This window comes from Sus scrofa, chromosome 3 (assembly GCF_054392235.1).
Source record: "Sus scrofa isolate SSC_HxYL_T2T_F1_AM1 chromosome 3, Sscrofa_HxYL_maternal_Yorkshire_Landrace_v2.0, whole genome shotgun sequence".
NCBI classification, from domain to species: domain Eukaryota; kingdom Metazoa; phylum Chordata; class Mammalia; order Artiodactyla; family Suidae; genus Sus; species Sus scrofa.
In genome coordinates this window covers 8,421,424-8,448,548 of record NC_139385.1, presented here as the reverse complement: position 1 = coordinate 8,448,548, position 27,125 = coordinate 8,421,424, and the positions used below count along the sequence as shown (strand labels likewise).

The 27,125-nt window shown below is 51.2% G+C and overlaps 1 protein-coding gene and 1 long non-coding RNA gene across 3 annotated transcripts in view; one reads left to right on the top strand and one right to left on the bottom strand.

The window, feature by feature from the left end:
- The window catches only part of ZAN (zonadhesin), a 39,003-nt gene extending 20,778 nt beyond the window's left edge, over positions 1–18,225 (bottom strand). Inside the window, exons 1-19 of one of the 2 annotated variants that reach the window (XM_085015914.1) lie at positions 18,148–18,225; positions 17,578–17,678; positions 16,557–16,609; positions 15,779–15,925; positions 15,315–15,586; positions 15,048–15,135; positions 13,961–14,113; positions 11,377–11,541; positions 10,951–11,042; positions 10,686–10,764; positions 10,442–10,588; positions 9,346–9,617; positions 8,936–9,020; positions 7,357–8,484; positions 5,276–5,460; positions 1,938–2,079; positions 1,668–1,784; positions 1,051–1,175; positions 697–842 (exon numbers count right to left, since the gene is read on the bottom strand). In XM_085015914.1, coding sequence (XP_084872040.1) covers positions 697–842; positions 1,051–1,175; positions 1,668–1,784; positions 1,938–2,079; positions 5,276–5,460; positions 7,357–8,484; positions 8,936–9,020; positions 9,346–9,617; positions 10,442–10,588; positions 10,686–10,764; positions 10,951–11,042; positions 11,377–11,541; positions 13,961–14,113; positions 15,048–15,135; positions 15,315–15,586; positions 15,779–15,925; positions 16,557–16,609; positions 17,578–17,654 — 3,473 coding nt within the window. In that variant the 5' untranslated portion in view covers positions 17,655–17,678; positions 18,148–18,225. 2 annotated transcript variants of the gene reach the window in all.
- Positions 12,027–21,546, top strand: LOC106509649 (uncharacterized). Its single transcript, XR_001307348.3, has 4 exons — positions 12,027–12,106; positions 13,560–13,715; positions 13,877–14,322; positions 18,632–21,546. It is a non-coding gene; the product is annotated as an uncharacterized LOC106509649 (long non-coding RNA).
- The last annotated feature ends 5,579 nt before the right edge of the window (positions 21,547–27,125 follow it).

Here is a 27,125-nt window from a genome sequence, read left to right as displayed (position 1 = left end):
TGGGGGAACAGACACGAGGCAGGCGGAGGCGGAAGAGGAGCAGACTCGGAACAAGGGTTCCATGCCAGGCACTGGGCACACAAGGACCTCAAGCTCTCACCCCCACCCCCAGCCATCTCATGTCTCTCCTTGTCCTCTTCTTCTGCTCACACCCCGTCTTCCAGGCCTAACAAGCCTTTTGCTGGCTCGAAGACATCCCACTTTGTTCCTTGCAATTACTGTTCACTATTTCCATAAAGCTTTTTTTTTTGGCTGCACCCATGACCCTCAGAAGTTCCCTGGCCAGGGATCGAACCCCGGGCCCCAGCTTTAACAAGAGCCACAGCAGTGACAACTTCAGATCCTTAACCCGCTGTGCCACCAGAGAACTCCTCCATAAAGTCTTTCTTTCCCTTGTTTGTCCATGTGGGGAGCTACTCTTCCTTGAAGGCCGAGGTCAGGAGACCACTCTTCTGAGGGCTTCCACGGCTTATGAGCAACTCCTTCTAGAACATTCTCAAAGCCCTGTGTATATATCCTGCTAGGATCACACAGCCCTGAAACCATCTTCTCCCCTTCCTCAAGCAAAGGGAGGCCTGCCCCTTGAGCTAGGTGAGAATTAGCACCGGGGATGGCAGGGGACAGGATGGTAGGGTGCCCGGAGAGGGAAGGCCAGAGTGGGAGGAGTGGCAGCTGCCTGGCTGGGTCGCCCCTCACCTGGGCACACTCACAAACAGCTGCTGGTCACCATCCCATCTCACCCGCAGACCGAACGCCGTCTGCAGCTCCACAAATCGCCCACTGGGAGCCAGGAAGACACCTCTAGAAGGTATGGCTGGGAGGGTGACTCGCTGACCTCCGACCTGGAAGGAGGGGCCAAAGGAGGAGACAGGGAGACATGGGGGGGACGCCAAGGAGGACCTCAGCAGACTCGCACATCCCCACTGCGACGCGAATGACCTCCTCCATGCCACGTGGAACGCTCTGGAGGGTTGGGAGGCTGGAGGAACCGGGAGGTCGAGGCCACAGCCGAGTCCGCGGCCCCGCAGGGCTGAGTGGAGAAGGACTCACCAGCGTGTGTCTGCCCTTGAGCAGAGTGACGGTGCTTTCAGGCAGAGTCACGTAGACCTTGCTTAGGCAGGACACGCCCTCCTGTCCTCGCTCCTCCTTCTTCACCAGCACCCTGAAGAAGTGCTCTGGGAGGAGAGGGGGTGCAGAGTGCCCAGGGGCTCATTCCAGAGGCTTTTTGAGTGCCCGCCGAGGGTGGCACCCCCACCCGCTCTGTGGGGATAAAGGGCCGCCAGCGGCTCTGCAGCTCAAGAGGGGAGGCGGGACGCCCCAGTCCTGGTGGGAACGCAGCCTGGGACCGCACTACCAACCCACCCCACAGTGGCTGCCGACATCCTTGGGGACAGGGTATTTGTGCTACTTCTCTCCTGCCTTTATCGCCACTCTGCCAGGCGCACCCTCAGTCAAAGGTGGCCAAGGAAGCAACTGATAGAGCGTCTTAACTGCATCTGCCCCGCGGCCTGGTCCTGAGAAAGTCCTGCCTTTGGGGTGGACGTGTCCTCCCTTACTCTACCTCACTCCCTTGTTCACATCTTGCCCTGCCATCTGCTCTGGCCCTTTCCTCTCGAGCCCGGCTCTTCTGACCTCAGACCCCAGGCCCAGGCATCTCTGGGTCCTACCTGTCAAGTTGCCACAGGGTTGGGCCAAGATGTAGGTGCACTTGCCCATGAAGTTAAAGCGCCTCCCGTCGAAGGTGAGGTAGTGAGGGTCTCCGTAGACAGAGCAGGTGGCACTGCCTGCTGGGAAACACGGGAGACATCTGAAGCTGGCAAGCCTGGCCAGGCCCAGGGCCACCTCACCCACCCAGGTGCCCCGGCTCCTCTGGTTGAGGGAGAGATGGTGTCACATCCACTTTGACAGGCGGGTACAGCATGAGGGGAGGGTCTCACCATAGGGGTGGCAGCCGTACTGGCCATTCTTCAGCTGGCACACTGTGTGTGTCCCGCACTTGAAGGTCTGGCACTCCATCCGACTGCTGGGCCGGCAGTGGCAATGTTCTGTGCAGTTGGGGCTGAACCAATCTGTCCCCAGCTGAGAGCAAGGGAGCCAGAGTCACCAGGCTACAGCTCCCAGGCAGACTCTGTCATCCTGTGCTATAACCCCTCTACTCAGAGCCTGCAGGCCTCACCCTGCTCAGATTCTTCTCAATACTTACCAGATATTCCTGCCCACCTCAGGCCCTTTGCACATGCTGTGCTGGAATACTCATCCCTCTCCTTCTTCCTAACCTGTTCCTGTGCAATCAGTGGAGTTTAGCTCAAGGGTTACTGCTTTCTCAGGAAGACTCCCCAGACCTCCCTGACTAGTTCTGGGTACCTTTCCTTCTCAGCACTTACCACAATTGCACTTTTTTTTTTCTTTTTTGGCCACCCTGTGGCATATCAAGTTCCTGGGCCAGGAATCAGGTCTAAGCCACAGATGCAAACTATGCCACAGCTGCAGCAACACTGGATCCTTTAATCTACTGTGCCAGGCCAGGGATCAAACCTTATCCTCATGCTCCAGAAGTAGCGCCAACCCCACTGTGCCACAGCAGGAACTCCCCCAGTTGCACTTTTCTATTAATGTCTGAAATTATTTGATTATAAGCGCCCCTATGAAGGGCCATATCTGTCTATATCTGCTGTCTCAGCCCCAACACGTAGCACGGTGCCTGACAAAGAGTTCTCATTTCAATGAAAGAGTGAACCAAGGAGTTCCCGTCATGGCTCAGTGGTTAACGAATCCGACTAGGAACCATGAGGTTGCGGGTTTGATCCCTGGCCTTGCTCAGTGGGTTAAGGATCTGGCATTGCCGTGAGCTGTGGTGTAGGTTGCAGACGTGGCTCGGATCCCAAATTACTGTGGCTCTGGTGTAGGCCGGCGGCTACAGCTCCGATTCAACCCCTAGCCTGGGAACCTCCATATGCTGCAGGAGCAGCCCAAGAAAATGGCAAAAAGACCAAAAAAAAAAAAAAAAAAAAGAGTGAACCAAGACCTGATGTGCCCCTTAGAATCTAACAGCATGAGAGCAAGGACACACCCTTTTCATGGTGACCCCAAGGCCAAGAGAATTGAAGGCACCCAATCAACATTTGTCGAACGCATAAGTGAACATATCAGAAGTTCATATGTGTCTCTCAGGGCAGAGAGAAGAGACGCTTGGTGCTGATGGTTGTGACAGACTGTCCTACCCAAGCTGCAGCTGGAGCTAATCCTAACACTGACCCAGGGATGCCCGGGAGGCTGGTGAGGAGGGTTGGAGGAGGAAGGGGCACTCAAAGAGATAAGCAGGAACTCTGACGACTCACGGGGAGAACATCTGGAGCTAAGAGGAGGCACTAGGCTCTAACAAACAGCTGACTGCACTTTCATTTATTTATTTATTCCTTTGTTTGTTTGTTTGCTTTTAGGGCTCCACCCGCGGCACATGGAAGTTCCCAGGCTAGGGGTTGAACTGGAGCTGCAGCTGCCGGCCTACACCACAGCCAAGGCAACACGGGTCTGAGCCAGGTCTGTGACCTACATGGCAGTCTGTGGCAACACCGGATCCTTAACCCACTGAGCAAGGCCAAGGATTGAACCCGCATTCTCAGGGATACTAGTCGGGTTCCATACCACTGAGCCACAATGGGAACTCCTATTTATTTTTTATTTATTTTATTTTTTTATGGCTGCACTTGTGGCATATGGAAGTTCCCAGGCCAGGGAAAGAATCCAAGCTGTAGCTGTGGCAACACCGGATCCTTTAACTCACTGCACTGGGCCAAGGATCGAACCCATGCCTCTGCAGTGACCTGAGCCACTGCAGTTGGATTCTTAACCCACTGTGCCATGGCGGGAACTCCTGACTGAGCTTTTCATTAACAGGTTACATATATTCATTATAAATTGCTAATAATAATAATAATTCATGTTTATTAATTGGTCTGTGTTAGGATCTAGTATCATCTTCATGACAATTTGATGAGGTTGAAAGTCTTACTGTGCAGAACAGGGAAATGGATTTGAGGAGGTAAAGGTCTTTGCCCAAGGTCACTCAGCAAACGCGTGCTGGAGCCAGGCTTCAGGCTCAGAACAGCCTGACTCTCTGGTGGCTCTATCCAATACAGGGGCCCCCACCCACATGTGGCCACTGAGGTCTTGAAATGTGGCCGGTGCAAATTGAGAGAGGCTGTAAGTGTAAAATACACACTGGATTTTGAAGACAGCATGAAAAAAAAAAAGGGGATGTAAACGATCTCATTGAGAACTACTGATTACATGTTGCAATGAGTGGATGACTGGAGTTAATTTCACCTGTTTCCTATGCTTTTTTGAACGTGGCAATGAGGACACATAAATGCCCAGTGAGGCTTGCAGGGCATCCCATTAGGACAGCACTGGCCCAGAGTCTGTGCCCCTCTGCTTTTTTCTTTTTTTTTTTTTTTTTTTGTCTTTTTGCTATTTCTTGGGCTGCTCCCGCAGCATATGGAGGTTCCCAGGCTAGGGGTCGAATCGGAGCTGTAGCCACCGGCCTACACCAGAGCCACAGCGACATGGGATCCGAGCCACGTCTGCAACCTACACCACAGCTCACGGCAACGCCGGATCGTTAACCCACTGAGCAAGGGCAGGGACCGAACCCGCAACCTCATGGTTCCTAGTCGGATTCCTTAACCACTGAGCCACGATGGGAACTCCCCCCTCTGCTTTTGTTGAATCTCCCCAGAAGGGGGGTATCAGTCGAGAAGGCGCAAACAGTATCTCCTCTCCTTTGACCTATCCTATCAGAATTTATCAGTTCCTTGGGAAAAAGGTTCTGGAATCCCTTATTCTGCCCTGAAAACGCCACGTCCAGGGCTCTCTGGATATGCAGGGACCCCTGACTTCCCTCAGGATGGAAATGAGGGCCCTGCCCCATCTGGCTGGCCTAGGGACCAAGGCATCACGGCTGCCAGTGTGGGAGGGAGAGGTACCGAAGTGGCAAGACTGCCAGGAACACGGAGGACAGGTCAGGGGTGACGGGATCTTCCGCAGAGCCCAGCATCCGGATGGACCAAAGTGGATGCTTCACAAATATGTATTGTGGGAACAGACATGACAGTCAAAAACCATACGCCAAATGAATGACTCCATCACCGTGTAACCACTGCCTGAGAGCTGACCCCTTGGGAATGAATCCAAATTCATGTCACCTGGGGAGCAGGTGGAGCCAGACCCCAGGTGTTTGGCTTGAAACTCTCCTCAGGAGATCTGAGTGTCTTACCTTATAGTAATTGTCGTTGTAGAAGCAATCACAGGAAGAGGCGTTGACGCAGTGGGAGCCACTGAATAAAAAGCCAGGATCACAGACACAGCCGGGCTTGCAGAAGAGCTCACAGTTGGGTGTGGGGCTCTGGCAGGACACTGGGCAGGCGCAGCGTTCAAAGTGGGCATTTGGGGGGCAGCTCGCTAAAGGAAAACAGACTCCATCAAGCCTCCAGCTTTCTTCCTGTCTCCCCTCTCCCCTCCAGTCCTGTTCTTCTTGCAGAAATAGGCCCATATGATGAAGCCATTAAAAGGAAGGAACTCCTTTTGGTTCATAGAAACACTAGTCACATTAGCCAAGACACAGAAACAACCTAAATGTCCATCAACCGAATGGTTACAGATGTGGTGTGTACATACAATGGAATACTACTCAGCTATAAAAAAGAATGAATGAAATAATATCCTTTGCAGCAGCACAGATGCAGTTAGATTCTCATACTAAGTGAAGTAAATCACGAAGAGAAAGACATGGACCATATGGTATCCCTTACACATGGAATCTACAATAGGACCCAAATGAACTTATCTACGAAACAGAAACAGACTCACAGACAGAGAGAACAGATTGTGGTTGCCAAGGTGGGGGTAGGAGAAGGATGGAGTAGGAGTATGGGGTTAGCAGATGCAAACTGTTACACATAGGATGGATAAACAATAAAGTCCTGCTGTAGAGCACAGGGAACTATGTTCAATATCAGGCGATAAACCATAATGGGAAAGAATGGTGTGTGTGTGTGTGTGTGTGTGTGTGTGTGTGTGTGTGTGTGTGTAATTTCATCACTTGGATATACAGCAAAGCTTAACACTGAAAATCAGGAGTTCCCATCATGGCTCAGTGGTTAACAAATCCGGCTAGGAACCATGAGGTTGTGGGTTCAATCCCTGGCCTCGCTCGGTGGGTTAAGGATCTGGCGTAGCCGTGAGCTGTGGTGTAGGTTGCAGACGCGGCTCGGACCTGGCATTGATGTGGCTCTGGCGTAGGCCGGTGGCTACAGCTCTGATTAGACCCCTAGCCTATGAACCTCCATATGCTGCAGGTGCAGCCCTAGAAAAGACAAAAAAAAAAAAAAGAGAGAGAAAGCAGTGCAACGATACCCCAAAATTATGAAAAAATAATTTTAAAAAATAGTTCCGACCTCAAAAAAAAAAAAAACTGCAAGTCAATTATACTTCAATAAAATGTTTAAGAAAGGAATGTAGTCCTGACACAAAGTATAACATGGATGAACCCCAGAGATCCTGCTGTGGCGAAGCGGAAATGAATCCGACCAGTAACCATGAGGTTGAAGGTCCAATCCCTGGCCTTGCTCAGTGGGTTAAGGATCTGGTGTTGCCATGAGCTGTGGTGTAGGTCGCAGACACGGCTTGGATCCTGCATTGCTGTGGCTGTGGCTGTGGCCAGCAGCTGTAGCTTCGATTGGACCCCTAGCCTGGGAACCTCCATATGCTGCAGCAGTGGCCCTGGAAAGGGCAAAAAGACAAAAAAAAAAAAAGGATGAACCTTGAAAACAACATATGCTGAGAAAAAAAGAAGCCAGCCACGAAAGACCACATATGTGATTCCATGTATATGAAATGTCCAAAACAGCAAATGCATCGAGATAGAAAGCGGAGTAGTGGTTGCCAGAGACTGGGGGTAAGGGAAATGGAGAGCGACCACTAATGGGCCCAGGCTTCCTTTTTGGGGTGATAAAACTGCCCTGAAATTGAAATGCAGTGGTGGTCACACAATCTTGTGAATATACTGAAACAACTGAATCGTACACTCTGAAAGATGGATTTTAAGGCAGTGAATTATACCTCAGTAAAACAAGCAGCAGTGGTAAGTAAGCCTGGTCTTGGTCCCCAACAACCCCTACTCCACCTGGGCCCCACTATCCCTCTCACTTGGGGTCGCCCTCATCATTCCCGCCAAGTCACTGTGTCTGATTCATCTCTCCGCTAAGACTACAATTTTCTACTAGAAGCATCATTTCCTGAGCCCTCTCTCCTAGTCACTGTCTCTGACTTTCAGCTGTCTGATGCTCCACCACATACCTATAGTAGTTCTCGGGGTCACAGTGGTCGCGGAAGTACTTGGCATCACGACGGCTGCTGGCTGAGTGGGTACAAGAGTTGGGCTGGGCTGGGGTGTTGTAGGAGCTATGGTCCTTTCAGTGGGGATAATGGTTTTTTCTGTGGGAACAGTGGTCTTTTTCGTGGGGATGGTGGTCCTTTCAGTGGGAGTGGTGGTCCTTATGGTGGGGGTGGTGGTCCTTTCGGTGGGGGTGGTGGTCCTTATGGTGGGGGTGGTGGTCCTTATGGTGGGAGTGGTGGTCCTTTTGGTGGGAGTGGTGGTCCTCTCAGTGGGGACGGTAAGCTTTTCTGTGGGGATGGTGGGTTCTTCTGTGGGGACAGTTGGCTTTTCTGTGGGGACAGAGGGTTTTTCTGTGGGGACAGTAGGTTTTTCTGTGGGGATAGTGGTTCTTTCAGTGGGAGTAGTGGTCCTCTCAGTGAGGACTGTCAGTTTTTCTGTGGGGATGGTGTGTTTTTCTGTGGGGACAATCGGCTTTTCTGTGGGGACAATTGGCTTTTCTGTGGGGACAGTGAGTTTTTCTGTGGGAACAGTAGGTTTTTCTGTGGGGATAGTGGTTCTTTCAGTGGGAATGGTGGTCCTTTCGGTGGGGACCATTGGTTTTTCTATGGGGACAGTTGGCTTTTCTGCGGGGATAGTGGTCCTTTCAGTGGGAGTGGTGGTCCTTTTGGTGGGGACCATGGGTTTTTCTGTGGGGATGGTGGATTTTCCTGTGGGGAGAATGGGTTTCTCTGTGTGGACAGTAGATTTTTCTGTGTGGCTTGTGGGCCATTCAGTGAGGACAGTGGGCCCTTTAGGAGGGACAGCAGGCCCTTCAGGCGGGGTGGTAGGCTGTTCAGCAGGGACGGTGGGCCCTTCAGGTGGAAGGGTGGGTTCTTTAAAGACAGTGGGTTTTTTGGTGGGCACTGTAGATTTTTCTGTTGGGATTGTAGGTTTTTCTGTGGGAACTGTAGGTTTTTCAGTGTGTACAATGGGCTTCTCCATGTGGACCATGGGCTTTTCTGTGGGGATAGTGTATATTTCACTGGGGACAGTTGGTTTTTCTGTAGGGGCCACGGGTTTTTCTGTGGAGACAGAGGTTTCAGAAGGTCCTATGAAGAAAAAAAATTCCTGGAGTTTAGTCAAAAGTATACCACCACCCTCTTGACTCACATCTAATTGGAATGGGGGGCTCATCTCTTCTTCTACTCCCAACCCCAACCTCCACTCAACACTCAACAAACACTGCTCCTAATATATGTCTGATATTGCACAGGGTGCAGGAAACATGAAACAAAGGATATTAGCCTTCCTTCCAGGATCACCATTTACTAGGTAAGAGGTCTTGAATCCAATCACAGAAATCCAGGGCATCAAAGTCACATTCACTCAAGCAAGCATCCTGATGGGCCAGGAAGATACAGGTGGGCAGAATATAGAGAACAAAGCTGTGGGAGGCCTTAGGCCCAAGAGAGGACTCGCATTTTAAGCAGTACACGCAGAGAACCCAAGAGATGATGCCAGGGCACGGCCCCCTTTCTGGGGCCTTGGGTTTTGTCTTACCTCGACAGGTCCCATGATTGATCAAGACGAAACCCAGAGCAACAACAAAGGCGGTGTTGGTGCCCCTGACGGCTTCAAATATCAGCTGAAGGTACAAGGGAGAATGAAGCAAGAAAGAAATGAAAGTGAATCCCTGGCAACTCAGTGACCCTCCTGGCACAGGGACTATCCTCTGCCTAATGTCACCTTGTTCTGGCTTTAACAGTCCAACTGGGGCTCCGCCCCTTTCCAGGACCAGTGAGCCCGGGGGGGGGGGGGGGGGGGGAGAAGACACAAAGGTCCCCTCTGCCCTGCTCTTTTTCCAGTGTCCCCTCCTCTCAGCCCTGATTGCGCCCCCAGATCCCAGGCATTCTGTCTCCCTCACCAGGCCCAACAATGACACTTACAGGGCCAGTCTCTCCGTCTCTCACCTGCATGGGCTGTTGATGTCCTGAAGGGATGGTGACGGAGGTGTTCAGCCATTCAGGGCTCTGAGGCCCAACACGTTCCCAGAGAGAACTTGGGGGACTACCCGCAGGACTCCCCAGCAGCAGCCTGAGCTTTGTGCCCTGTCCCAGGCCATACATGTGGTAGGTAAACGTCACGCAGATCACAGCCGGGGCACAGAAGGGCCGGCTCACCAGTCTGAAAGACTGGCCTGCCTGGGAGAACTTGTCAGTCTCAAGGAAGATGTAGTGACCTTCTGGACAAAAGAAGGGAACAGGCCAGGTGACAAAACTCCAGAGGACAATTCTGGTGCTTTTTTTCGTGACACTGTGCTTTCCAAACAGGGATCTGATGCAAATACCCAAACTCCCCACATTGCAGGGTTTTTTTTGGTTGGTCTGTTTTATTTTTTTCTTGCTCATTTTAGACTTTCTTTCTTTTCTTTCTTTTTTTTTTTGGTCTTCTGTCCTTTTAGGGTCATACCCGTGGCATACGGAGGTTTCCAGGCTAGGGGTCTAATCAGAGCTGTTGAGGCCAGCCTACATGGCAGCCACAGCAATGACAGATCTGAGCCGCATCTGCGACCTACACCAGAGTTCACAGCAACGCCGGATCCTTAACCCACTGAGTGAGGCCAGGTATCAAACCCACAACCTCATGGTTCCTAGTTGCATTAGTTTCCACTGCGCCATGACGGGAACTCCCATTTTAGACTTTCAACTGAAGAAGGCAGGGTGAAAAAGAAAGGGAAAACCGAACTGGCAACCCAGATTCCTTTGTTGGCTGCACTAGTAAATAAATGTCTTGCCTGAAAATGACACAGTGGATTTTGAAGCCTTGGGCTCAGTGAAGTGAGAAGCCTGGATTTGGGGCGGGGTGGTTCCCAAGTGATCCCACAACCATGAGAATCAACTTGCTCTGCCTTTGTCACCTCCACAGCTCTGGTCCCATGGTGGTTTCCCAATGAATATCCGCTGGCTCGTTCTCACCACTTACATCTTTCACCAATCACGCCAGCCCACCCCTAGCTGGGAGCAGATTCAGTAACTCATTGGCTTGAGGGGTCCTCCATCTCCTCACCTCCATTAAGGGAGATTCCAAAGGGGCCTGCAGGCTGGATGAATGTATTTTTATTTCCCTGCCTCCAGTATCCACCATCCTGTGATGCCTGTACCCAGTCACAGAAGGGATGGGCATTATCTTCAAAGTCACACTGAGGAAAGCTCTCTGGGGTATCAAGATGGGAGATTTCAGAAATCTGGGCCATGCTCTCTGTTCTTCTCCCACCCCATTCCCCCCTGCCCCTTCAGAGAGATGCTCTCACCTTCACAGGGAGCAATGCTGATTGCATCTACTGCCACAGCTGGCTCTGGGATCTTTCCAAACACACCCACCAGGGTGAACTGAAGCGAGAGGGAGAGAGGGGGTTGGGAATGAGAAAAGAGGCCAAATACTCAGCCACCCCTTCATTTGATTTTACTCTCTTCAGGGACCTAGGAGTCCTGCTTCTAGTGCCCAGAGCAATCCTTGTCAATATCGGGGGGTTGTCTCCCACATCCAAGGAGATCTGACTTCTTGTTCTGCTGTACCTGAATCTGTCCTTGGCTTGTGTAATTGACAGAAACAGGCTGCCAACTGGGTCCGGGTTGTCCTGAGAAAAGAGTGTGTTTCCGGATGCTGCCTACAATGGGAGGAATCCAAGGGAGAAGTCAGATTAAGGGGACTGGAAAATGATTTCAAAACTATACTCAGAAGGTTGAGTAAGCAGCAAAGGGACTACCTGAAGTATATTCCCTTCCCCCAAGTGCAACCATATCCTTCTCTCTCACTCTCCTGGCATTTTAAACTATTTTTTCAGAACCCAATATCCTCCCTGCTCCCAAATTGCATTCCAGGAATAATCTTGCACGAATCCCAGATTTTCCTAGACCCCTGGGGATGCCCCACACCTTGTCCACCCAACTCTGGGAGAAAAGCCTAGGTCAATGTAAATCCTGCAACTTTATCGCTCTCACCCAAAACAGAAGCATAGACCATGAGGGTTGCACCAGACGCCTGGCCACGTTGGGTGTACTGAAAGGACAGGCTCAGGCAGCCGGAGGACTGGATCAGAGGGCTCAGGAGGGCAGATCTCTGCCTTGGTTTTGCATTCTTGGGGTCCAGGAGCATGTAGAAGCCACCTGGGAAGGAAAAGGCCAATAAAGTGGGAGTGGAGGGAATTAGAGGTGGGTGTGGCATAGCCATAGGACCTGCGAGGGCAGGGAGCCCTAACATCTCCCTAGGATCAGCCAGCACCGAGGTGGGCCTACACCCGCCACGCGACGAGCTGAGGCCTCGGATCCTTCCAGAAGCGCTTGGCAGGTCTGGGTGAGGGTGGGGGCGCTGCCTAGGAATCGCGGCATCCTCTCAGAAGCACAGGCCAGAATCTTGTCCTTCAAATGGTGGCTTTTGAAGTCCCCTAGAGCCACATCCTCTTCCTTTTCTCGACCCACTGTACAGAGATGATTCACACAAATCGCTGAGAGTGCGGGCCTGAAGCTGAAGGGCAGGCACCTCCTTACACCCGCCACCAGCTCAGGCAGCCAATCAGCCGGGACTTCGCTGCGTGACGCAACTGCTAGTGGGCGGGGAATTAGGGCGCTGCCAACGGCGCACGCGTACGTGCACGTGTCCGCGGGATTCTGCCTGAGGAGCAGGCTCGTCGCAGAGGCTTGGGGTCTGCTCTGAAAGCTGGGCCTCAGGAAGGTGGGTTTCGGACAGGAAGAGAGGAGAACCGAACAGGAGGGAGCGGCCAGGGGTGGGAGAGAAGAGAAGAGAGAGAGAAAAGACAGGAAAGGAGTAGGGGAAGAGTAAAACGGTGAAAGAACGCAACAAGCGGCGGCACTAGGACGTCTGAGAACTGGGAAAGGAGACGTGGGAGAGAAGAAGGGAAAAAAGAGAGAATGTAAGGACGGGAGCAAGGTAGGGAAAGGAAGAGAGAGAGAAAATGGGAAAATAAACAACCAACCAACCCGGTAACATTTACTGAAACTGCCGGGCACGGGATATGGGGCTAAACGCTGAGGAGGATGCAGAGGGCCTGGTCCCCTGCTCTCCAGGAGCCTAAAATGAAGGTGGTGTGCGGGTTTTCTTCACGTCTTTCTAAAAGGTGAACCTCAGGCAGGAGGAAAGATCAGAGGAAGGAGAGCCTGGAATTGGGGGGGAGGGAAAAATGGAGAAGAATGGCCTCCGCAACTTAAGTCAGATCAGGTCACTCCTCTGCTCCAAATCCTACAAAGGCTCCCCATCCGTGTAGAATAAAAGCCACAGTCCTGGCAGTGGCCTTCAAGGTTTCACATGGTCTCCTGTCTGAGCTGGTCCTCTCCATCCAAGTCACACGGCTCCTTGCTGTACCTCAGCAAATCCACTGCTACCTCGGGGTCTTTGCATGGCTTACCTCTCTGCTTAGAATGTTCTTCCCCTCCACAGTTTCATGCCTCACTCCCTTACCTCCTTCAAGTTTGTGCTCAGATGTAATCTGAGTGAGACCTACTCTGACCACCTTATTTAAAACTTGCAAGTGCGAGTTCCCATCGTGGTGCAGTGGAAACGAATCTAACTATGAACCGTGAGGTTGCGGGTTCGATCCCTGGCCTCGCTCAGTAGGTTAAAGATCCCGCATTGCCATGAGCTGTGGTATTGGTCACAGATGCGGCTTGGATCTGGCATTGCTGTGGCTCTGGTGTAGGCCAGTAGCAACAGCTCCAATTAGACCCCTAGTCTGGGGACCTCCATATGCCATGGGTGTGGCCCTAAAAAGACAAAAGACCAAAATAAATAAATAAAATAAAATAAAACTTACAAGCAGAGTTCCCATCGTGGCACAGTGGAAACGAATCTGACTAGGAACCATAAGGTTGGGGTTCAATCCCTGGCCTCACTCAGTGGGTTAAGGATCCGGCATTGCCATAAGCTGTCGTGTAGGTCACAGATGCTGCTCGAATCTGATGTGGCTGTGGCTGTGGTGTAGGCTGGCAACTGCAGCTCCGATTAGACCCCTAGCCTGGGAACCTCCATATGCCGCTGGTGCGGCCCTCAAAAACAAAAAAAAACCCTTAAAATTCCTTCTACTCTGCTCTCTCAGTTCCCTTTGTTTAATTTTTTTTCTGATGACACTGGTTGCCTTATAACTATATAATTTACTTCTTTATTGTTTTAGGAACTGTCTCGCTTTCGCCCAACCTCTTGCCCCCTGCTCTCTGACTCTTTTGTAACCTGATCCATCTCAAGAGCCCGGGACAGTACCTGGCACATCATAGGTGTTCAATAAATATGTGTTGGATGAATGAAGAAGGAAGGCTGCCAGGGAAAAGAGGTGAGGAGCGGGCTGTGTTGGGTCTGCCAGGTAGGACTTTTGGGATGGAGGTGGGGGAAGATGGCTGGGTGTCTGAAGTTTGCTTTCTGCCATGTAACTTGAGCTGAGGAGGTTTGAGGTGGCTGGGTTCATCTCAGGCCTTCCCTGGTGAATTCTTGCAGGGTTGTCAGGCAAACATCTTAAACTCCCGCAGAGGGCACTAGAAGCTCAGAAAGTCAAAGGACAGAAGTGTGGCCATTACTCACTACCAGGACTAGAGAAGTCATCCTCAGGTCCCACGTTCGGCACCCCTGTTGACCCCTTCTTCTGGACCCACTTGGCCCCAGTGGCCGTCGGGATCCAGCTCCAGCCACAGAGATCATTTGGCGTGTCAAAGCTACACGTTTGCATCATGCAGACTGAGGGGAAAGAAAAGAGGAAGAACGAAGCTTTTTCTAAGAGGAAGGAGCTCAAAAAAATGTGGAGTCAGAATTCTGAGTCTTTTTTTTTTTTTTTTTTGTCTTTTTAGGGCCACACCCACGGCATATGGAGATTCCCAGGCTAGGGGTCGAATCAGAGCCATAGCTGTCAGCCTACACCACAGCAACGCCAGATCCAAGCCTCGTCTGCGACGTATACCACAGCTCATGGCAACGCTGGATCCTTAACCCACTGAGTGAGGCCAGGGATCGAACCCGAATCCTCATGGATCCTAGTCAGTAACCACTTAGCCACAATGGGAACTCCAGAATTCTGAGTCTTAATCAGGGTCCTCATGTAAGCCAAGGCTGGGTTGGAAGCCAGATAGAGCCCCGCTCCCCAGACTCAGTTTCCCCATCTGTAAACTGAGAATAGCAGTACCTGCCTCTTGTAAATTATATCCCATGTGGGAGCATTTAGCACAATGCTTGCACTCAGTAAGTGTTAGTTTCTTGTATACAGCTTCTGGAATGTTCCTTCCTTTGAATTTGTTCCTCTTGAATCTCTAATGTCAGCTTAGAGGGCTAATTCTGGATAGATCTGGTGCAGCCAGAATGGCCAGATGTCCAGGTTTGCCTGGGACTGGGTTTCCTGAGATGCAGGACTTTCAGTGCCAAAATAGGGACAACCCAAGTCAGACCAGAATGGTTGGTCACTCTACAACAGGTGTCACCACAACAGTGTGTTCTGAGAGAGCTTCTTTGTAGGTGACTTTTGCTTCAGGAGTCAAAGGTGTGAGGCGTGTGGGTAGAGGGGAGCAAGTAGCCTCAACTCTGGAAGAAGCCAGGGTCACGGTCCCTGAGCTAATCCTGCCACCTGACCGAAGTCCAGCGGTGGGGTGGGGGGGCAAGGGGAGGAGGGAGAGGGGCTCACTCCGATTGCAGGAGCCCCGACGGATGGAGATGGTGTCCAGAGCGATGTCCAGATAAGCCGTGCTGCCCCTCACACCTTCAAATGTCAGCTGCAGGGGGGAGAAGGGGATCACCCACCCTATGAGCCCCTTTGTCTCAGGCTCCCCGTTTCCTGTCTGATTTCAGATGGCCCCGCCCCTGAGCCCCCTCCTTGTCCCATCCCACCCCCTTCCTGGGCACCTCTACACACAGATTCCCGCTGGGACTCCAGGTCTGCCTTGAGCCTCACCCGGCCAGGCAGGATAAGCCCAGTGGGCACTGTGACAGCAGTGGGCATCCACGAGGGGCTCTGGGCATTACTGTGTTTCCAGAGCACGTTGGGGTGCTTGCCCTTGGAGCCTGAGGTCAGCAGCAGCTTGAGCTGGGCGCCCCACGACAGCCCAAACATGTAGTAGGCGAAGCGCACGCAGAGGGGGCCTTGCTCCCATATGAGGGGGCTGTGCAGGCGGGCCACCTTGCCCTGGTGGAATTTGTTGGATTCCATGTGCAGGTAGTAGCCCTCTGGGAGGAGGCAGAGCCCAGGACAGTGAGGCCCTGCCCTAACCCCCCCCCAACCCCCGCAAAGGGCTGCCCTCCCCACCCCAACCCTACACCCCTTCTCAGAGCCCAGACAACCACTTCCCACTGCCTCCCTGCACCCAGGTCTGTCCACATCACTTCCCAGCTGCCTCCCTAAACCTTAGGCTCCCTCACCTCCATTGGGGTACCCCCCAGGGGGCCCGGTGCTGCCAGTGGAGGAGGGTCTACTGGTTCGAGTCCAGTCCCCATCATCTGAGGATGCTTGAGTCCAATCACAGAGGGGTCTCGAGTCATCCTCAAAATCACACTGGGTGAGAAGGGCTGGGAAGAAAGGGCCATTGTGAGGGGAGAGGGCCAGGAGTTGGCTGCAGAGCCAATGGGTGGGGGTGGTTAGCAGGATTGCAAAGCTTAGAGAGAAGATCAGGGTCCAGGAGTTCCCGTCATGGCTCAGCGGTTAACGAACCCAACCAGTATCCATGAGGATGCGGGTTCAATCCCTGGCCTTGCTGTGAACTGTGGTATAGGTCACAGACACAATTTAGATCCTGCATTACTGTGGCTGTGGCATAGAGCGGCTACAGCTCCAATTTGACCCCTAGCCTGGGAACCTCTACATGCCCCTGGTGCAGCCCTAAAAAAAGAAAAAAAAAAGATTAAGGTCCAGAGAAATAAGGAGAAATTCAGGGTAGGATGACTAGGTCAGGGGTTGCAAACTGAGGTCCCAGGCAGGCAGGCTTGTCGGGGCGATGCACATTTTGTTCTTGTTCATTTGCATGTGAATCTTTCAGGTGGGGCTGTTACTCTATTCCTCCCCAGTTCTCTCCACCCTCTATCCTCTGAGAGCTGCGCCTTGAACATTTATCACAAGCTTATGTTTTCTCTCAGCCCGAGGGCACCTGGGGTGCCATGGGAGGGAGAGGAGGTCCTAGCAGTACTTAAGGTTCCAACTCACAGTTGTCCCTTGAGTTTCGAGCAACTGTCTTCCAATCCAGAGGCTTCTCTTTCCTTGCGGGTTGATTTGAAGAGAGAAAAAAATGGAATCCTTGTCATTACCAAGAACCATCACGCCTCCGTGATTGTGAGCCTTCTGGAGGATTGTTCCTTTCATTTTATCCATATTGTGTCAATGTGAATGCAGTGAGTGTATATTTACTTGCAGGTTTTCAAAAAAACCATCCCAGCCTTTTCACCTTAAATTTTCCTCTGTGTCCTAAAAAAAGTCTCCCCTCCAGGCTCCTCACATCCCCACCCGCTCCCTCCATCCCTCTGTGCCCTAGATATCACATGAGATGTCCTGTGAGGAAGGGCCAGGTCCTCTCACGCAGAGCCTGAGAGTTCACACCTGAGGAGTCTCCCTCTTTCTGGTCGAGGTCCTCCTGTGCTGTCGCCCAAGTTTTCCTTACAGAGAAGGGACTGTATGGTCCCGTGTTGCCAGGTAGGTGGCAGGGATGGTATTGCCCTCACTGAACACACAGATCGAAGGACACCTTATAAATTCCAGAAAGAAGCTGGCTGGGTGCCCCCAAGTGTCGTGGGCCACATAGAACACCCCTTTGTTTCAATCGTTCAAGTCCTGCTGGATCAAATCCCCTTAAACAAACCACCCCTCCAGGACACCAAACCATCCATCATTTCTTGCTGCTTCCAGTGGGTCTGTCCTGGGTTTTGTCCATTTTCTGAGGACCTGACCTCTCTCTCCTCCCCGCCTTCCTGTCTCCCAGCTCTGCCCCGCCTCCCTCTCTCCTCCCATTTCAACTCTGTCCTGCCCACGCGGAGCTGCTCCCCCGCTCCAGTTCCAGGCTCTAAGGCTACAGGGCTGTGCCCACTCCTGTGCATCATCCTCTTCTCACCCAGTGGGGCCTGCCTTCCTCCCCAGGGCTGTGCCCTTCATCGCTAGCCCACTTGCCCCTTCCAGCTTTGCCCCTCACTCTTCCTCAGAGCCACCCCTAACTGCCCACTTGAGCCCAGCTTACCGGGCAGGGGCGGGCATGTGGCCCTGGCCCCAAGCAGCCCCCAGCTGTAGCACCAGAATCCAGAGTGGAGGAGCCATTCGGGCAGGACCTCAGAGGCAGCTCTCGGGAGAGGGGGAAGGCAGAGTGAGGAGCCCAGACCACTTTATACACCCCTGCCCCTCCTCTCTTGGCATCCTTCCAAGGATGCCATGAAAACTGGGCAGAGAACACAGCAACGCTCTGGGAAATGAAAACTACCAGGGCTGAAATTTAAAATCCAATAGAAGAGTTATACTGTGAAATCAAGAGAAAATGAGAGCAAGAGCACAGGGAAGAAAGAAAGAAGAGAGACTTGGAGGGTCAGTCCAGGAAGCCTAACATTCAACCAGGAGAGTTCAAAGAAGACAGCCTGGAGGGAAAGAAATTACTTAAGAAAAAGCCCCAACAAGGTTTCCCAGAACAGAAGTAAGCCTCTGGATTAAAAACCATCTACCAAAGAGACCCATGAAAGGCATGTCGTGAAATTTCAGACTATCAGGGGTGAAAAGAAGATCCTAAACACTTTCAGACAGAAAAAAGCAGGTCCCTTACTAAGGGTCAGGAGTCAGCACGGCACTGGACTCTTCGATAGCAACCATGGACTCTGAGAGCCAGTGGAACATTGTCTGCAGAATTCCAACAGAAGGCCATTGCAAACCTCAAGTTCTATAGCTGGCAACAGTGACAAAGTAAACGGAAAGATCGAGTAAAGTGAGGCCTGAAAATGCTTCTTGGCAAAGAACTGAAGAAAAGTCACAGAGGAAGACCTGCAAGCAGCCAGTGAACATTGGAAAAGATGTTCTACGTCCATAGTAATAAGCAAAACACTAATCAAAACTACAACTTCCATGTGGCTAACAATTGAAAAGATTGAGGCATTGAGTGTTGGCTGGGGTGGAGGTAGACACACTCAAAAACACTGATGCTGGAGTTCCCATTGTGGTGCAGTGGTTAGCGAATCCGACTAGGAACCATGAGGTTGCGGGTTCAGTCCCTGCCCTTGCTCAGTGGGTTAACGATCCGGCGTTGCCGTGAGCTGTGGTGTAGGTTGCGGATGTGGCTCGGATCTCGCATTGCTGTGGCTCTGGCGTAGGTTGGCAGCTATAGCTCTGAATAGACCCCTAGCCTGGGAACCTCCATATGCCATGGGAGTGGCCCAAGAAATGGCAAAAAGACCAAAAAAAAAAAACAAAACAAAAAAAAAACTGATGCTAAGACTATATACTGGTGAAAATGTCTGAGGAAATAATTTGACAATGACAGGCTTTCAAATGTGTGTATTTTTGACCCAGCATTACCTTTCTAGGAGTCTTCCCCCAGAAATATGTGAGTATTTTCACAAAGATGTACATGCCTTAAAGATGTTCATTGCAGGGAGTTCCCATTGTGGTTCAGCAGAAATGAATCCAAGTAGTATCCATGAGGCTGCAGGTTCTATCCCTGCCCTCACTCAGTAGGTCAGGGATCCGGCGTTGCTGTGAGTTGTGGTGTAGGTCGCAGACGTGGCTTGAATCCTGCATTGCTATGGCTGTGGTGTAGGCTGGCAGCTGTAGCTCCAATTTGACCCCTAGCCTGGGAACCTCCACCATGTGCCAAGATTGCGGCCCTAAAAAAAAAAAAAGAAAAAAAAATGCTCTCAGGCCTTTCTGGGTAACAGATGTAGCTTGTAATAGGGACCTTAGTGCTTAGTGAAAGCCATCTGAGGGGCCTGATTGTAGGAGGCCAGACTGGAGGGTTCAGCAAGGGAGTGGAAGTTGAGTAAGGAATCCCACCAGGAGGATAGAGTTTTCAATCACATCTTCTAGATGAGACTTGGAGGGCAGGTGTGGGAGTTGAGATGAGGTGGAGTCTTTTCAAAATAAGGGAAATTTGAGTCTGTAAATACTCATGGGAAGGTGTTTGGGGACCCATGCATGTCTGGCAGCTTCTGTTTTATCTGTGAAGTAGCAGGTGAATGGAGAAGGGTCAAGTGGCAAGAAGGCCACAGAGTGGTCCTTCCAGGCAAGATCCCTGCCAGTGCGGCCCACAGCCAGCCCATCCATACCTTGCAGCCTTGCCAACACCAGCGCTCTCTCCTCCACCCATCCCCTCCCACCTCCTGCCACACTTGACAGTTGCATCAACTTGCGTCCCTCTGTGGGGCAGTCAGACAGGTAGCTGGGCAGATAAGCACTTTGCTAGGGAGCCTGGAAAAGGAGTCTGTGACCCAGGTCACTGGTGACAGGAAGGGAAGGGAGCTGAATAGGAAAGGCTTTTGGCAAGAGCGGCTTTCTGAACTACCAAGAGATGGTAACTAGGCAGAGAAGTTGGTAAGGCACATTCCAGGAAGAGGGAATATTCCAGGCTTAGAGGAAGCATGACACTTGGAGCTGTGTGTGTGCATGTGTGTATGTGTGAATATAGCACTGGGAAGAGGCAGGGCCCTTCCTTGGAGGACCTTGAATGCCAAAGCTTTGAGGAGTCACCGAAAGTTTTTAAGCAGCAGGAGTGACTTGATTCCACTTGCATTTTCAAAAGGCTGCTCCAGCAGCCCCTGGTGGCTTTGTATCAGAGGTTCTGGGCAGAGCTAGGGAGACAGGAAAGGAGTTTGTGGAGGTTGAGAGATGGGTGTGCCAGTGGGCACGAATGCCAGGGCAGCGGGAGTGGAGATATGAGTGGATCAAGAGCTTTCCGGGAGCTGAAAACAGCACTTCTTGCCAGCTGACCTAATTGAATCCCATGTTCTCTCTCTCTTTTTAGGACCACACCTGCGGCATATGGACGTTCTCAGGCCAGCAGTCAGTCTGAGCTACAGCTGCTGGCCTATACCACAGCCACAGCAACAGGGGATCTGAGCCTCATCCATGACCTACACCGCAGCTCACAGCAACACCGGATGCTTAACCTACTGAGCGAGGCTAGGGAAGGAACCCCTCTTTTTCTCTCTTAATTTATTTTATTGAAGTATAGTTGATTTACAATGTGTTAATTTCTGCTGTACAGCAAAATGATTCAGTTATACACACACACACACACACACACACATTCTTTTCCATATGGTCTATCACAGGATATTGAATATAGCTCCCTGTGCTATACAATAGGACCTTGTTGTTTATCTGTTTCTATGGTGATAGTTTGCATCTGCTAATCCCAAGCTCCCAAACCATTCTTCCCCACCCCCTCCCCCTTGGCAATCCCAAGTCTGTTCCCTAAGTGTATGAGTCTCTTTCTGTTTCATAGATAAGTTTGGAGTTCCCGTCGTGGCGCAGTGGTTAACGAATGCGACTAGGAGCCATGAGGTTGCGGGTTCGATCCCTGGCCTTGCTCAGTGGGTTGAGGATCCGGCGTTGCCGTGAGCTGTGATGTAGGTCGCAGACACGGCTCGGATCCCACATTGCTGTGGCTCTGGTGTAGGATGGTGGCTACAACTCCGATTAGACCCCTAACCTGGGAACCTCCATGTGCCGCGGGAAGCAGACCTAGAAAAGGCAAAAAGACAAACAAAAAAAAACCCAAAAAACCCAAAAACCCATAGATAAGTTCATTTGTGTTATGTTTTAGATTCCACATATGTGATATCATATGGTATGTCTTTCTGACTTACTTCACTTACTATGGTAATGTCTAGGTCTATCCATGCTGCCACAAATGGCATTATCATTCTTTCTAATGGCTGAGTAGTAGTCCATTGTGTATATGTACCACATCTTCTTTGTCATTCATCTGTCTGTGGACTCTTAGGTTGTTTCCATGTCTTGGCTGTTGTGAATAGTGCTGTTATGAATGTAGGGGTGCATGTATCTTTTTGAATCACAGTTTTGTCTAGATATATGCTTAGGAGTGGATTGCCGGATCATATGGTAATTCTATTTTTAGTTTTTTGAGGAATGGCTACACTGTTTTTTTGGTAATTACTAAATATTTCATTTTCTTAATAATTTATGTACAAATAAATTAGTTTAAAAGGATTATGATACATGTGTACACTAATCTAATTTGTACTTGTAAGCTCCAAATGTCATCAAAAGTGATCAGATTCATTTTCACAGATGAGCTCCTCAATTTCTTCTTCAGTATCACAATCTTCATAAAATGAAATCGTTCTGCTTCTTGATATAAGTAATCATAACACTTCGATTTTGGCCACAATCGTCTGACTGGGTGACTATCCCAAGGCGTCCGTTATTCCGGGGCCATCAGGCATCGCCTCTTCTGGGTGGTGCTGTACCTTCTCCTCTTTCTCGCCTGGGTCTTCAAGCCACTGTCCCCAGAAGGCTGCCCATCCGGAGTCCGCGCTCCCGCGCAGCAACGCGGCCAGAAGGGGCGGTGGGCAGCAGGCGGCAGCGTGTGCCCTGGCCCTGGAGGCTCTCCATGTGCCATTCGCAGGCTGCCGTCCAGGACCCACCGGGCCGGAGCCGAGCCTTCTATCGCCCTGGCGGCCTGCCGCGTCTTTACACACTCACTCCCTCTCCGCCCTTCTCTCCCCTGCCAGGTACTGTTTTCCATAGTGGCTGCACCAGTTTTCATTCCCACCAACAGTGCAGGAGAGTTCCCTTTTCTCCACACCCTCTGCAGCATTTCTTTGCAGATGTTTGTCATGATGGCCATTCTGACCAGTGTGAGGTGCTACCGCGTTATCGTTTTCTTTCTCATTGTACTTTCGATTTGCATTTCCCTGATAATTAGTGATGTTGAGCGTCTTTTCATGTGCCTCTTGGCCATCTGTAGAATCTCACGTTCTCTTCATTGCAAAGCGATTGTCCTCATTTCCACATGGTGAACCTGAGCTCTAGAGAAATGACGTCAATGCCCAGCACAAGAGCATGATGCCAAGGGACCTTATGCGGAGTCCTGCGGAGTCCTGCCGAGTCCCATCAGCTGGGAAAGTTCATCCAAATGGGAGTGGGGTCCCACCCCGGCCAGGGCAGATCCGCTTTTATCAGTTTCATCAATAGCAAGTCTACGTGAGATTACAGCTAAGAGGGGGCTTTGACCACTTTTAAAAAATCCCATTGACTCTCCTCACTGTTTCTTGGCCAGAGGGCTGGCCTGGCAGCGGGTGGAGCTGTCATGAGTCCAGAGTTCCTGTGTCCCACACACCCGGTTGTTCCTAGAAACCTTCTGTTTCTTTCCTTTCACTTTGGCGGCCCCCCTCCCTACTGTGAAATCCATGCCCAGGATGCCTGGCCTTGGCCCCTGACAAGTGACAGGGTTGCAGGGTTGGCCATTCTCAGGAAGGGGCAGGCACTGTCATGCCCCAGGTGTTGGAAAGGAAAGTCCCAACCCCCTTCAGAGTCCCAGGGACTCCTTCTGCCCAAATGGGCCTCGACAGGGTCCACACAGGGTCAAGCCCCAAAGAAGAGACCCTCTGCCTTAAAGCTGGGGGTAAAGGAGTCTCAGCCCAAACCCTGATCTCCCCTTTCTCCAGAGCAGGTCAGGAGAGCAGTCGAAAGAGGGACAGAGCCAGGAAAGGGTTAACCCAGGGATGAGCAGCAGGAGCCACTGGATCCACAGCCCCCTCCAGGTTGGGCAATATGTCCTCTGAGGGCTGCTCTTGCTGACCTCCCTTTGGCGCCACAGAGCTGGACAGTCCTAGCTTCCACCCTGTCTGGGGGTGGGGGTTGGTGCTCGGGCAGGACCGGAGGGGATGGCGGTGTGGGAGGGAACCATGGGGTTCTGCCTTTTGGGCAGTCAGGAAGGAGCAAGGCCCCAGAGCGTTTGTCAGCTTGCAAGACTGGCAATTGCAGGAATAGGTGCGAGGGCCCCTGGGATGTGGAAGAGTCTGGGAATCACGCCAGAAACCTGGAGCCAGTCCTGGCTTCCTGGAGTCTTTGATACTTTGCTCATCCACTCTGGGCCTCGGTTTCCTCGTCTGTAAGATGTGGAGACCGGCAGAGCCAAGGTTTTTTTAAAAATCAAATTTTATATGGGTGGGATATTTTTTTAATAATTCATTTTTTTTTAATCAAGGAGGGAGTTTATAGAGACATTTGGGCATGACTCAAGGGGGCTAGGAAACCATGCCACTATCTGTTTCTCTGTTGCCAATAATCTTTCATAATGTCACAGATTTATGGTGGAATTTCAGAGGAATTAGCTTCAACCAGCTGGAAATAATATGATAATATTGTGTACTAATATTCAGCGTAGACACCAGTGTCTAAGAGGCCCATTTAGCTAACTCAGCTCCAGCAACAGTCACTTGCTGCATTAAGACTAGTAGACTGAGTAGTTCCAGGAGAATCCTAGGGGGCCTGTGGGCCAGGGTCGGGCCCAGGAAGAGCATTTGGGCCATTAGAACCGAAAACCAAGAGGCTACAGTCAAGGTGGGAGCTGGGGCTACAGGAGGTGGCTGAGGTGCCCCAGAGCTGAGAGACCTGGGCAGTGGGGAGGACGGTAGGTCCCTTCTGCCTTTCCAGGAAGGAGGCCGGTGCCAGAGGCAGGGGATGAAGCAGGAGGGAGTTAGTAGTGAGAAATGAATGGGGACTCATGCCTCATTGACTGAGGCTGTTTCGTCTCCTCCGTCTCCTCTCCGCTCTGTGATCCCTGCTTCAGGTAGAAGAGGGACTGGAGCTCCTGGTCCTGACATTTCCTCTCGTGACCTGGGCAAGACCCATCCATAAGCCCTCTGGGTCTCGGTTTCCTCCTCTGCAAAATGGGGATCCTCTGCATTCTCTGTCCTCCTCCTGGGGTTAGGAGATCAAATGTAAGACCGCCCCTGGAAAGCACCTTGGAAATTGCAAAGCCCTCTGCAAACAGAAGCCCTCTCCATTAAACAGTTATGTAACTGCTGACTCAGAAGTGGGCTGAACTGGCTCCTGTCCCACCCGGAAGTCGGCAGAGCTGGCTTGGTCTTTTACCTGAGGAACTTAGTTCAAGTTTTCCCTTCTGACAAACGGGGATGACACCTCCTGTCCTCCTGTGTGATGGAGTGGCCTAAGAATCACAGCAGATCGTATAGGTGCCAGAGGTTAATAAGATGTTAGTCATAATAATCATACTGCCGAAGAAAGCTTACACCCAGAGCTTGCACCTGACATACCTTGGAAATCTGGTCATGCCTTCTTGGCATAACTGTCTGTTCACAGAGACCATGGGCCCCTTGCTCCCCATACCTCAGGACTCAGTCACATGCCAAGCTGGCTATGTCTGCATTCACAAGCTCCTGTCTTTTTGCCCCCAGAGGACTGGCCACTCAAGGAAGACACTGGGCTATGGGTGGCACAGACTGTCATTCTGTGTTTCCTCCCACTTAATGCAAAGGCCGACACACAGCAGGCCCTCTATAAATGTGGAATAAATAAGTTATGTGGTTTTGGGTTTTTTGCTTTTTTTGCCTTTCTGTCTTTTTTAGACACACCTGCAGCATATGGAGGTTCCTAGGCCAGGGGTCTAATAGGAGCTGTAGCTGCCAGCCTCCACCACAGCCACAGCAATGTGGAATCCAAGCCTTGTCTTTGACCTACACCACAGATCATGGCAATGCCAGATCGTTAACCCACTGAGCGAGGCCAGGGGTCGAACCTGTGTCCTCATGGAAGCTAGTCAGGTTCATTAACCGCTAAGCCACGAAGGAAACTCCAAGAACCTAATTTAAACTTCTAAGAACCTAATTTAAACTAGGAGTGTCCATCGTCACTCAGCGGTTAATGAACCCGACTGGCTTTCATGAGGATGAGGGTTCGATCCCTGGCCAGTAAGGATCCGGTGTTGCTGTGAGCTGTGGTGTAGGTCGCAGATGAGGCTTGGATTCTGCACCGCTGTGGCTGTGGCGGAGGCTGGCAGCTACAGCTCCTATTAGACCCCTGGCCTGGGAACCTCCATATGCCGCAGGTGCAGCCCTAAAAAAGACAATAAGGCAAATAAATAAATAAATTAGGTTCTTAACATACTTGCCCATCACCTGACCCCCACATCATATATTTCAGGTTCTATTAACTACTTTTTTAAAATTGAAAGCAATAAGAAGTCTGAAATGAAGCTGAGAAATAAGATCAGGGGAAAAAGAGCCAGATGATGTTTAGGCTGAGATTTGGGGGCTAGAAGCCCCTAAATCTGGTGAAGAGGTAGACAAGACTTTGGGGTCATAAGCCCTAAATTTCCAGTTCAAGTCCCAGCTGTGATTTATTAGCTGGACTCCCTGAGCTTCAGGACAAGTCTTTTGGTTTCAGTTTTGCCAGCAAGAAGGAGGGATTCCTTCTGTACTGATTCACAGCATGGAGCAAAACCAGATGGCAGGTATGGAAACCATAACACAAATGTTTCTGGAGCTAGGTGATGTCAGACACAGCTTGTAGATTATCCTTGCATTTCCCAACAGCGCCTGAAGAGGGCACTGTAGCCCAGGAGTGGCGTTGGCCAGAGTGAAAATTCTCCGTGGGTCCTGCCCCACTGCTGACTCCTCCCACCACAGCTTCACCTCTACCCCCTCACACACATACACTTGGCAAATACCCTCCAACCCCTAACCTGCCCATATTTTTCCTACACAGATTGCAAAACATTCCCTCCTTTTTTGCCTATTTGCAGGGGGGGTAGGCTGACTTTTCTAAGTTTCATGATATAAGCAGAAGGACTGATCCCCATGTTTATAATAATGGCCAGGATGGAGGTTCCCGGACAGTTTTGTGACATCTTTTTCTATCTGCATAGGTCTGTCTTGGGCGTTACTTTGCAGCTGAAACATCATTTCTGGGCAGGCATTTGAAGTTGATTGTCAGAAGGGAGGGTAAAATTAGAAGTAGGGATCAAGGAGTTTCCATCGTGGCTCAGTGGTTAACAAACCTGACTAGGAACCATGAGGTTGTGGGTTTGATCCCTGGCCTTGCTCAGTGGGTTGAGGATCCGGTGTTGCCTTGAGCTGTGGTATAAGTTGCAGACGGTCGCAGACAGATCCTGCATTGCTGTGGCTGTGGCATAGGCCGGCAGCTACAGCTCCCATTGGACCCCTGGCCTGGGAACCTCCATATGCCGCGAGAGTGGCTCTAGAAAAAGCAAAAAGCCAAAAAAAAGAAGAAGAATAAGTAGGGATCAAGAGTGGAGGTTGAGTGAGTCCCCCATCTCGGGGGAGCAGGGAGGGATTATGTGGCAGGGACAGCAGCAGTGGGAAGGAGTGAGTGCTGGGAGAACTGAGGATTCCCGTCATCTTGGCCTTGGGCAAGTTATTTTACTTCTTCCTCTGAACCGTGGGAGTGACAGCAGTAATGTTCTCATGGGGCAGTGTGGGGATAAAATGTCACGTAAGGGAACTGCCTGGAGTAGTGCTGGGCAGTGATTGATCAATGAGATGGCTCCCTGGGAAGATGGTTTCTACAGCACCACTATCTGTAGCCCCTTCTGCAGGTTTCAGGGTAGAGCATTAATGGTAACCGTCCCCAGACAAGGAAAGATCCACTGGATTCAGAGGGCGTTTGTGCGCTAAGGTGCCAAAGGCTGATTCTGGCAAGGTGGCATTAGAAGAAGGGGCCACAGAGAGGAGGCAGAAAATAATAAGGGTCCAGTGGCCAGTGTTGACAGCTGCCACCAGCCCCCAAGGGGCCCCTCCTCCT